The 12527-nt window shown below is 37.5% G+C and overlaps 2 protein-coding genes across 2 annotated transcripts in view; both read left to right on the forward strand.

The window, feature by feature from the left end:
• LOC124873719 (collagen alpha-1(XXIV) chain) overlaps positions 1-1787 on the forward strand; it is a 155133-nt gene extending 153346 nt beyond the window's left edge. Inside the window, exon 60 of the mRNA XM_047374587.1 lies at positions 363-1787. Coding sequence (XP_047230543.1) covers positions 363-509 — 147 coding nt within the window. The 3' untranslated portion in view covers positions 510-1787. The remainder of the gene's footprint in view (positions 1-362) is intronic.
• Positions 1788-3227: 1440 nt separating this feature from the next.
• znhit6 (zinc finger HIT-type containing 6) overlaps positions 3228-12527 on the forward strand; it is a 43189-nt gene continuing 33889 nt past the window's right edge. Inside the window, exons 1-5 of the mRNA XM_047375831.1 lie at positions 3228-3422; positions 3882-3947; positions 5484-5590; positions 6394-6479; positions 8973-9076. Of these exons, the coding sequence (XP_047231787.1) occupies positions 3340-3422; positions 3882-3947; positions 5484-5590; positions 6394-6479; positions 8973-9076 (446 nt within the window). The 5' untranslated portion in view covers positions 3228-3339. The remainder of the gene's footprint in view (positions 3423-3881; positions 3948-5483; positions 5591-6393; positions 6480-8972; positions 9077-12527) is intronic.

The following is a 12527-nucleotide window of genomic DNA, read 5'->3' on the forward strand; positions in this document are numbered from 1 at the left end:
GTGAAATTATTAACTTTTGAAATACATGAAAATAAAAATCTGATACCCTCTGCAAAAAAACTAACTAAACATGTGGGGCATCTGACAAGTTTTTGGAACAACGCTGCCAGTCTGTTGGTTTTTTTTATTACTACAAAAATGTAATTAAATTCAAGGTTGGATCAAAGCTCTTATTTTTCCATTTAGGATTATGTCACTGCTATGTGTGAATTCATTTTCAGGTGGGTTTTTTTGACACATCCCATTCCAGGGATGCCAATAAGTGTGAAGCCTGCTGTATATGTGCCAGGAAAGTGCAACAAATATCAGAATCATAAAAAATTAAATATATGTTAATCACATTTTTTTTATATATATTTCAGATTCAAGATGGCAGCTGGCACCAGTCCCGTTTCTTCTTCCACACTCAGGACAGTTGTCAGTTACCTATTATAGACATCCAGGAATTTTCTTCCTCGCTGCTTAACTATCAACTACACATAGAAATTGGTCCTGTCTGCTTCCTCTGACCCCAAGAGTGTGCTGTAACCAGCTCTCATTAACCACTCAAGTCCACAGAAGCTCAAACACACCTTTTTCTCAAAGAGATGCATCCTCAGCTAGATCCAAGGATGAGATCCAGAGAGTTGGTGGTTTTTCTTCTTCTTTTACTTCTGGTTTTTCTCTTTCAGGGTTCGCCACAGCGAACCATCTGTCTTCATCTGCTCATTTTCTCACACCTCATTGATGTCCCCTTTCACTCCATCCATGAGACTTTGTGAGGTTAACAAATTCCAGGTGCAGAGAACTTGGTGGAGAATTCATGTTAGCTAGGCCAAAGAAGAACTGTGCTTTCAGATATTTATGAAATAAATGTGTAAACGATGGTTTGTTTGACATTTCTATAGTGCTTAGGCTCACTTCATATGGCCCCTTGTTAATCCCCAAACACTGAGAATGGCCTCCTAATGCAGCTGCCTATCCAAATTCAAAACCTTACACAAAAAGCCCACCCAGACCATCCTATGCAGGGGTCAGACCAAAAGGAATGTGCCAGGCTTCTGCACTGAGCACTGTTTATCAAAAGTGAATGCAAGTGCAATAGTGTGTGGAAACTATGTGAATTAAAATACAAAGTCCCACCTAAGGCAGTATTTTAGCCGTTTTCTGTGTTTGGTCTTGCCCAGTTGGACTCTGACATCTTGACCAACGGTGCTCTACCTCTACTGGGTTATTTGCCTTCTAGACTAGTTGCTAATGTCAAATAGTGTTGTATGTACCGGTTACATCAAGATTGTTTGTGTTATACGAGTACTTATGTTGATTTGGTCATTTCTAATTTATGAACCAATTTTTGATACATGACACATTTTTGTAGCTTTTTCTGTTGTCGGTAGGTCCCTGAACCTACCATTGGTGCTGCAACAAATGACAAGTCATCAACAGTTCCTGTGTATATATTTTCAGCATATTTTTATTTTTTATTTATAGTCTTTTTTTAATTCACATTGCTGTAGCACGGTAAATTATACTCTCAGATGAATTGTTTGGCCAATCACAACTCAGTTATTTATGTTTAGAAGGTACATTTGAGTGTTCACACTTGTGACTGTTTATCAAACTGTTTGTCACATTCAGAGGTGGTTTGCTGACTGGCAGCTATCTTTGGCCAGAGTCAAACTGTCACAATATTCTTAAGTTATATTATCATCACTGAAAGTGTTCTGTAAAATTTGTGGAGCATAACAATGGATGGAAATGTGTAAATAAAGATTTGACAAATAAATAAACGGTACACTTTATCCACAGCTGGCTTCCTGCTCTTTTTGTCAAAATGAAAGATATCTCCATGATAAGGACTTAAATTAAATAACATGGTTTCAGCATTTTTTGAGACCTGGTATTTTCTAGAAAAAGTATGGAAAAAAAGTGTATTTGCAGACTTTATTCCCCATTTTATTGTCAACCTGATGAAAATCTAAAACAATCTTTAAAAACAGGTGTTTCAGTCAGTACTTTTTACTTTAAATAAAACAGGCACAAAGAAGAAATATTTATCCATTTAGCCATCAATCTGTATGTCATCCTTTTATCCACTCTTCAATCCGCCCATCAATCCTTCCTCAGCATATACGTTTGCAGGTTCTCTACTTAAAGAGTGACTACTTAAAAAACATCACAATAACTATAGGGCGCTTTCCCATTAAAGTCTACACACTCAGGAAAGATGCCTTTGCTTACACAGATACATTCAAACCCAGTGGAAATCTTTCAGTCACACTCTTTAGGTGCAGATGCATGTGGGGAAATATGTTCCTGTTAAAAAAAAAAAAAAAACACAGTAGACCTTTGAGGCCATAATTCCAAATAGTATGTTTGGCATAAAAGCACCACTGAACATCATCATGGTGAACATTTCCAAAATACCAGTCTATGATGGCACCAAATGTTCAGACTTCTACCAGAAAGTTGAAGAGAAGACTTGAAGATGAGGATAACCTAATGCACATATCTAAATCAACTTAAGAATGGCTTCACTGGTGAAAAAAATAAAGGTTTGAAATGGCCCAGCCAGAGCCCAGACCTGACACTGATCCAAAGATATGTGGGGTGCTCTGAAGAAGGATGTGCATAGATGATGCCTTTACCAGAGATTTGCAGCTTTTTGCAGAGAAGAATAATGGACAAATGTCATGTCAAGATGTTCAAGGCTGCTCGAGTCCACCAAAAAAGACTGAAGTTTTAATAAAATCAGAAGATACCTAGACAAAATATTAATTTAAGTGTGTGCACAGTAATGCGACAAGGTTATATTATTAATTTTATCTTTTTTTTCTGCTTAAAGATTTCGTTCATATTTCAACTGAGATGAAAGATTTAAAAAGTTCTTGAATAATCTATGGCAAAAATTTTATAAAAGTTAAACTCTGACTGGCAGTCCACACAAACTTAATACTGTTTTTTACAAATTATGTAACTCCCATTCAGCTAATGCAAGCAAATCAGCTGGAAATAGAGTCCTTGTTTAATGGTAAATTTATTCTGTAAACACAAAGTCCCATTTCACTTAATGTCACTCCATTTATCTTTATTACCACGCTGTTATTTTCATCTGAATACTGTCCAAACACCCCTTTTACAGGACAACTTTGCAGTCAGTTTGGACATCAACTTGAGATTGTTGTAGGTCCCCCTTACAGACACAAGGGGGCAGCAATAAGCGGAATTTTCAACCGGAACTTGTTTCCACGTGCTGCCTCGGACGGAACTAGGTTTGTTTTGATGCCGCCAGCATCCTGAACAACGTGTCGTTGAGTTTTTCCTGTTATACGCTCTGTAACCTTACTGTAAATACATAAAATGTCCACCATGGAGGGTCAAATCGACAACTGCTGCCCAAAGGAGGAGCAGAAAGTCACAAAACGGAAGATTTCCCTCTCAAGGTAGGTAGATAGATAGCTGAGTTCTCGCTGCAAGACTTGAAGCACCAGGTTTTAAATCCGAGCAACTGTTTTAAAGTGTTGTACGGGGTTTATGGTAGTGCCAACATGCTTACACAGAGTCATATACTTATGTGTTATTTTTACTCGTTCAATCCTAAAAACAGCGCAGACTAACTTTTCTCTGAAAGCTTTGATTTGCATATATATTTTTATTTATAACGATTAGTGGATCATTTTCTTTAAACTTCGGTTGTGGCATGTTTTCCAAAAATAACCCTACATATTCTCCAAAAGTCTATATCTGACAAAGTGAAAGCTGATGCATTTTCAGGCCACTTTTGTCAAGTTTATTTTTGATGTACTTACTTTTTTCCTATAATTTCTTTTATATTTTAATTAAGTAGGACAAGATACCCACAGTTTATGTAATTCATGACTAATTAGTTGTATCTGGTCTAGTTGTGGAGTTTGTGGATCGGAGGAAGCGAAGTATAGGTGTCCTGCCTGCTTCACACACACTTGCGGGTGAGTGGTTTTTCTTTGCTCATTTTCTTTTACCAGGAAATGGTAGTTTCTATTTAAAATTTCTACTTAAATGATTTTGCTTTATAATAGGTTTTGTTTTGATCTATAAAAAGACAAAAACAAACATACCTGAATGCTGAACCAGACAATTCGATTTGAAGAGATTAAAAATCCAAATTAGGCATGAGGCAATATCAGATTCTCACGGTATGATAATCCAAATTTTAAATTAAGCTTTATTTCTACCAATACTAAAAGAATATAACATACTGATTATTATGTATATGTTACAATAAGGTCGTCTAAAACATTTAGGGGTGCATGGATCAATCGGCCGGCTGGTCGATTTCTTTAATTTGTGGGTGATTGGCCGATACTTGCACATAAAACTGATCTTAGTCTGAAAATGTGACAAATGAAAGTGAATACTGAAGAATTTATAACCCAACCCTCAAATACAAATTGTCACAGAAGAGGTCATACCTGAACATTTCATTAGGCTAAACGGTCCTACCAAATGTCCTTCCCATTCTCTCCTTGAAGAGTGTTCTCAACTTAATAACATTTCTATATGGTGCGTTCACTGACTGGAAAAAGTCAGCATTTTTTAAGTTCCAATCAACAACTAATATTTCAGTGCAAATCTAATAATTTACAACCTAAAGCCTGCTGTATAATTATAAATCTAATCTTTTTTTATTAAATTATTCATAGTGATTAGCCTATTTACATCGCACAACTTCAAAACAAAAATGATCTCAGAGCCTTTTACAAAAACAAAAATGGGGTTACCTGCAAGCTAGTTAGAAATCGCCCTGAAACAGTCGGGTTCAGAATACGTCTGATTTGAACCCAATTCAGTTCAATTCAATTAAAAATACTTTATTAATCCCAAAAGGAAATTAAATGTTGTTGTAGCTCATATTATGAAGGTTTCTTCAAAGAGCCGTTGTAGATGCTGATGGCTGTGGTCAGGAAGGATCTCCTGTAGCGCTCCGTCTTACAGCAGATCTGAAGAAACCTCTGACTGAAGACACTCTGTTGTTGTAGGACAGTCTCATGAAGAGGATGCTCAGGGTTCTCCATAATGTTCTTCATTTTATGAAGAATCCTTGTTTGCACAATGATCTCCAGAGGAGTCCCCAGAACAGAACCAGTCTTCTTTATCACCTTGTTGAGCTTTTTTTAAGTCCCTGGCTCAATTACATGGATTTTTATTTATTCCAGTGTTTGAAATGCCACTTAGTAAATATCCATGTAAGGAAATCACTGCGCATGCCTCATGGGTCACAGAGGAAATTCCAGTGTCAGTTTAGTTTAACCTTGTGTGAAGTATCCAAAGTAAACACAGTAAAGTCTGCATCACCACCTGGTCATTTTCTCAGTAATCATGCTTACTTGCCTGATTGTATCTTTATGTTTTAAAGCGATATTGTTATCTTTCTGTTTTCATGCTCTCTGTTAGTGTTGTCAGCCTTAACAACCTAAATTCATTTGATTAGGCCGATTTCTACGTTTTGTGTATTTATTTTCCAGTTTGCTGTGTGTGAAGAAGCACAAGGATGACTCAGGATGCAGTGGGGTTAGGAATAAAACCGCATTTGTTACTCTTTCACATTTCGACGAAATGGCACTTCTAAATGGTGAGAATTTTCTTTACAGAATATTTGATGTAAAGGTTATTAACGAGTACTCTGACAGAAATATTCACTTACAGTACCTTGCAATAGTATTTGTACCCTTTGATTAATAGAACGTAGCATTTAACTGTAAAGTGGAATGAAAATACTTGATTAGGTGCAGTAAATGTTGACAGATAAATTTCTGAAAGCTCTCTTGCATTCCTTGTGTACTGCTTTGTGTCTATTACATAAAATCCCGTTTAAAATCTTACATTTTATTTAGCGGTCTCAGAGAAGAGGGGGCTGAACACTAATGGATACCACACTTTAAGATTATTTGTAAAAAACGTTTTGAAACCCAAGTGTTATTGTCCTCCTACTTCACAATTATGCGTTACTGTGTTAGTTTATCCCATAAAATCCCAATAAAATACATAGAATTTTGTGTGTAGAAGTTTCAGTGGTATGGATACTCCTCGAGGCAGAGGATGTAGAGGATGAAAGCTTCGTCACTGTCGTTCCTGCTGCAAGTCCCACACTTTGCTTAATGTCATTTATCTTCTCTCTGCCTGCTTTCCTGCTTTTCATGTTGAAGAAAGACCTGAACTGCCCAAAATAACCTTTTAAAAAAGTCAATTTGGTAGTGATGCTTCTATAAGCTTAGCTTTCTTATATTTCTATTGGCAGAAATGTTTTTGTTGAATGGTTTGGACTCTCATAAAATGCTTTTCTTAAAGAATAACAATAACTGATGGGTTTATTACTTGCATCGTATTACAAACCCACCCTGATGCATTGACTGTTTGCCTTTGCTTGCAATGAAGATTATAGGTTTCTAGAAGATACCGGCAGATTTGCTGATGGTGCCACCAGAGACGATCTCATCCAGGCTCCGCGTACAACTATGAAAGTAAGGCTGTGATTATGCATTTACGTACACCACCCTTCACTCTTACTGTCACCACTGGGAAAGATGAGTAAAAAGGCTTTTAATAAATATATCTTTAATTGGAACATAGTATCACACTAAAAAGCTTTGATTGCATGTTTTACACTTACAGGGAGCCCTAATAATTGTAATAAAATAAATGTATCTGAAACAGTGTCTGTGTGCACCTTTCATTAGTAATCCATGTTTTCTTGTTTCCCTCCTTTATTATTATGACATGATGGAGGTGTCCACTTCTGTAAGGGAAATGGACAAACAAAACAGACAGATATTCAGTTCAATTCAGTTTATTTATATAGCACCAATTCACAACACATCATCTCAAGGCACTTCACAACAGTCAGGTACATACATTCCAATGAATCCTAACCATTGAACAGTGCAGTCAGATTCAGTTATTTATTCAAATTGGATAAAAAGCTTTTCTGTCTAAGGAAACCCAGCAGATTGCATCCAGTCAGTGACTTGCAGCATTCACTCCTCCTGGATGAGCATGTAGAGACAGTGGACAGTCACTGGCGTTGACTTTGCAGCAATCCCTCATACTGAGCATGCATGTAGCAACAGTGGAGAGGAAAACCTCACTTTTAACAGGAAGAAACCTCCAGCAGAACCAGGCTCAGTGTGAGCGGCCATCTGCCACAACCGACTGGGGGTTTGAGAGAACCGAGCAGAGACACAAAGAAGCACTGATCCAGGAGTACTTTCTATGGGAAGGAAAAGTAAATGTTAATGGATGTAGCTCCTTTAGTCGTTTTATCTAGAAAGAAAGAACAGATCAACTTTGAGCCAGTTTTCAAGGATAGAGTCTGAAAGAGAGCACATAGAGTTAGTTACAGTAGAAGCTCAGTCAATTTCCATGTCTAGGAGAGAGAAAGGGTTAAACACTAAAAGACCTGTGGATCATCGGTAGAGGGTGAGCATTAAGTTGTTGCCAGCAGAAGCTCGGACGATTCCCCTCTCCAGAAAGGTGTCACAGGTAGACACAGAGCCAGGCCAGGTGTAGCTTCTAGGAAGAGAAAAGAGAGAACAAAGTTAAAAGCTGAAATAACAGCAAATAATGCAAAATTGGAGAGAAGTGTGAGAATGTAGCGAAGAAAGTGGTCATTATGTTCTCCAGCAGCCTAAGCCTATAGCAGCATAACTACACAGATAGCTCAGGATAACTTAAGCCACTCTAACTATAAGCTTTATCAAAAAGGAAAGTTTTAAGCCTAGCCTTAAAAGTAGACAGGGTGTCTGCCTCACGGACTAAAACTGGGAGTTGGTTCCACAGGAGAGGAGCCTGATAACTAAAGGATCTGCCTCCCATTCTACTTCTAGAGACTCTAGGAACCACCAGTAAACCTGCAGTCTGAGAACGAAGTGCTCTGTTAGGAACATATGGACCAATCAGATCTCTGATGTATGATGGAGCTAGATCATTAAGGGATTTATATGTGAGGAGGAGAATTTTAAATCCTATTTTGGATTTAACAGGGAGCCAATGAAGGGAAGCTAAAATAAGAGAAATATGATCTCTCTTTTTAATTTTCATCAGAACTCTTGCTGCAGCATTTTGAATCAGCTGAAGGCTTTTAACTGCATTTTGTGGACATCCTGATAGTAAAGAATTACAATAGTCCAGCCTTGAAGTAACAAATGCATGGACTAGTTTTTCAGCGTCACTCCTGGATAGAATATTTCTAATTTTGGCAATGTTCTGGAGGTGAAAGAAGGTGAAAGAAATCCTAGAAACCTGTTTAATATAGGATTTAAATGACATGTCCTGGTCAAAAGTAACACCAAGGTTTTTTACTTTATTACTGGAGGTCAATTTAATGCCATCCAGGTTAAGTGATTGACTAAGCAGTTTCTTTTTTTAATGTGTTGATCTTCAAAAACAATTACTGTAAGTAAAAATTGCTGCTCTTTCAAAGCAATCATTAAAAAGTTTAAAAGAGCTACATTTGTGAGAGGAGGTGAAAAAAAATCTCCAAAGCTCACTGCAGCTCTGAAGGGCATCCTAGGGTCCACAAGTCCACCATAAAACACATTTTTATAGCACATTATTACCAGGAAGGCTAATAATAGAGTAGGGTGCTTTTACATTTGCTCATTTTTGAGAATTTCCTCTCATACACGGTGAATGGAAGTGGCAAAGCGGACAGCAACTGTGCTCTCGTTTGCATTTAAACTCTCATAGCAGGAAAATTGCATCAGTGACATTAATTTCAGCTTATTTCTCTTTTTATACCAACTCACAATACTTCACTTTCTAGTAGGAATCGTTACAGCAATATGGTGTCCTCTAGATAAAAATGATTAAGTTCATTCTTTAATAAATTATCTAAGATTACACAAAAGCTAAATATTGCTATGACCAATAATGCTTTTGTTGAATTCTATATGTGAAAAGTATGATAAACTCAGCTCCATGTAGGATGACTGAATAGTTTACTCTCTATTGAACAGGCAAAGAAACTGGCCGCCCACGCTAGAAAGATGAACGTCACCCTGAGATTTCTCCCCGTCACCTTCACCAAGAGCAAAGAAAACTCCACCTTCTTTCTTACAAAGTGAGAAAAAACAATCACTTCAGTAAGACAGTAAGAATGTTGCTCCTGTGTCTTTAACTGATGTTAATCAAACCCACTGTTTTGCGTGAAAAATCATCATCACAGAGATAAGGTAAATTAAGCCAATAATATAGAGGCAAGTTATTACTTCAGACTCTGCATTTCTATTCGCTCTACCAATTTTTCCTTTTTGGCTTCTAAATGGTCGACTATATTCTTTTCTGTTTTTAAAATGAATCGATTGTGTTTTCATAATCCTGTTGAAATAGATGTGAAATATCAACATAATGGACTTTCTAAGGACCATCATACCCTGACGTTATGGTATAAAAGAAGAACCAGTTTCTAGTTTTAGTAAAAATATCACAATGTTGAAGTTCTTGGAGTCTTATCTAAACATTCAGGCATCCAGCCAGTCACCCTGATTAAATAAAGTCCCGATCCATTTGTTGTTTTGCCACATGATGGCACTCTTGTTAAGCCGTTGGCGCTGACTGTCCCTGGTTTATCGGGTAGCACTCTTGTGGCTGCTCAATTTTCCATGTCTGAAGATATAAGTCAGCTAGGTTAATTAAGCAGTCACTGAAGTATGCAAACCACAAATTAATTTTGCTTTAAAAGAAGACAGTCTATTGTGATTTGACTTGCTATTGTTAGTTGTGTCATTTAAATGAGCACTTTGCAGGACTTATGTGAACTCTAATCACCAGCTTTACCTCGTTTGATGTTGGTAATATGGTGGGAGGAGTATAAGATCAAAGACCATATATTTCTCTCATGGCGTTTTAATAAAAATGTTTTGTGATTATTATTTTTTAATATTTTACATGCATTTTTACTGGAGGTAATTATTGTTATTAGTAAATATAGACTTTTTGTCCCTGATAGTGATCAGAGTCATTTGAAGATGAGGCATTTGCAGATACCAACCCCATAGAAAATCAGTGTCATGGATATGCTTAAAAGCTCAGTAGCTTTACAAGGCAGTAGACTAACAAACTACATGTAATCAGTATGATGTGTTTGTGTAGCTGTTTCCAGCTGAACTAATTCAACAGTATCTTTCAACACCTGTCAACACCCATACAGAGTTAACCAGGTTATAAAATGTTGCTATATTGTTACTGTTTTCTTTCAGACCTGTTAGCTTTGGTGCTCAGTTATAGTTAGCATGTTAACTCTGTTTTAATTTGACTAGTTGATGATTTGGCTCCAATGTGGTTCCAGGAATTCTTGCACAAGAAAGTTGACCGACTGCGTCATAAAATGAACGCTTTGGGTTGACCTCCTACACTGACAGCTGACTGAGCTCAGTGAGACAGGGAGATGCAGCAGCCAGGATAGTCTCCCTGTCACTGTGAATGTCATTGGAAAGAGTGGAAAAACGCTCGAATTGCAAGAGAAACCCCAAATTATTAAACAGACCAAATGTTTTGCAAGTTGTGCACACGACAATATGTCTGGATTCTTAAAGTGCAGCATTGATCGGTTTGAGTGAAGCTGATATGAATTCTTAGGCAAACACAGCAACAACTGTCAGAAGTTGAGTTTAGTCAGGAACTTCGACAGACAATTTAAAAACGCTATGTTTGGAATGCGGATGTAATGCATGGGATCACATTGGGACTCCACCATAAAGGATATCGATGGCAGTGCTTTTTGAATATTTGTGAGTGTAAATTAGTTTATTTTGAATCCCGTATTTCTGCATAATGTCATTCCTGTAAAGGTTTCTGGTGAAGACCAGGTAAATTGTAGGTAAAATGAAAATCCATCTTGCTGATTTCTGGTTTTTGCAAAGCTTTGACCTGTGTATTGGGGCTGCACGATGTTAGGAAAACATGCAATAGGCAAAGATATTGGTGAATTTACAATAAACTAAAAGTTATATAGTATCAACATCTGTTTTCTTTGGGGTCTTAGTGAACATAGACCCCCGATTTAAGATCAACTGGTGCAGCACAGGATGAGCAGCTTGTTTTTCTTGTTGTTGATACATGGCACATTCTTGTTGTTCATTGAAATACCTTTTAAGACACTCTATTTTAATTAAAACAGAAACAGTTGTAAATAAATGGTAACAAAACAGTTCTTCGCTTTAATTGTTGTCTCTTCTGTTAGGTGTCTAAGTCTGATGACTTGAGAACTTGAGTAGAATTGTTGGGTAATTTAAAGCATGTTTCATAAAAATGTTCAGTTATGCGACGATTTAATCCAGAGACTGAGGCTCACTGCCATGTTCACATTCACAGATTTCTTCATTTCTGATTTGCTCAGTTATACTGTGGTGTTTTCATTTTTGACTGCAGTCCTGTTTCTTTCTCGCAAACCTTCTACCTTCTGTTAACTGATTCATTTGAGGCCAAACCCTACCATTGTCATCCCCAATCGGGAGAGTGGTGCAAGAATCGTTACTGAACTTCATCTTAAAGTTTTATGAGTCTAACATATCAAGAGTCCATCAGAACTGTCTGTAAAAGAAAGCTTTGATTGTTTCTCCAGTGGATTTGACCTTGTTGCTTTACCTTTTACCATCTTTCTTTCTGTCTTCACAACTACTGATCATACTGATCTGAAATGTGTCACTCTTGCTCTCAACAGCTGGTGACTTAAGGATTCTCATGTCAAGGGTTTGACTTTTAAAACATTGTTTCAGCCTATAGTAGCAGGCTCCAACTCCATCTGCTTCATATTTCTTCTCAGTTCAGCAGACTGATGAATGTGGCAGAAAGCAATTGTGGGAAATCTGTGAAGTTTTGGTTTTTCATAAACGTTTGCCACCTGGAAAATGTGCGAGGGTGCCATAATTGCACAAGCAGAAACAAAATGGGCTTAAAGCCTTTGTTGAGCTGGAATCCGAGGAGCCATTGGTACCCAGCTGTTTGTTTAGTCTGCCTGTTCTCACAGTGTCAGACAGAAGTTCTTTTCAGCAAGGGTGTTTCATTCACAGGCCAGTAAATGTACATCCAGTCTGGGGCAGAAAGGTAGACAATTATTAACCGGGGATCATGTGAAAATGTGCTTCAGAATGTACCAAGTACATATTATAAGAACCAGATGTGGGAGCTGTGTGACTGCAGCTGGTTAGCGACATGCTCATGCTACGTACTTTTGCTGCTAGAAGACGATCATTACTGACAAACAGCTGACTGGAGGGCTTTCATGTCTGGCGACAGGGTGAGTGCGTGAGTTTGTGTCCTCAATTAAATGCTACACGATGACAATGCATCTGTTATTACTTTTACTTTTCACCAGCACCTAACTTTAAGAACATTGTAGAAACCATACCAAGATTTAGAAAAAGTCACAGACTGGCATTGGGCAGCCTTTGGAGGGTAAGTATATAATAGCTGGCATTTGGCAGAACATTGGGAGTAGCTGTGTTAAGGTGGAATTATGTTTTATTTTTTCTGCCTTACCCTGGCATAGCTGGACATTTTCCTCATAGACA

The sequence above is a fragment of the Girardinichthys multiradiatus genome, chromosome 9 (assembly GCF_021462225.1).
Source record: "Girardinichthys multiradiatus isolate DD_20200921_A chromosome 9, DD_fGirMul_XY1, whole genome shotgun sequence".
Taxonomy (NCBI): domain Eukaryota; kingdom Metazoa; phylum Chordata; class Actinopteri; order Cyprinodontiformes; family Goodeidae; genus Girardinichthys; species Girardinichthys multiradiatus.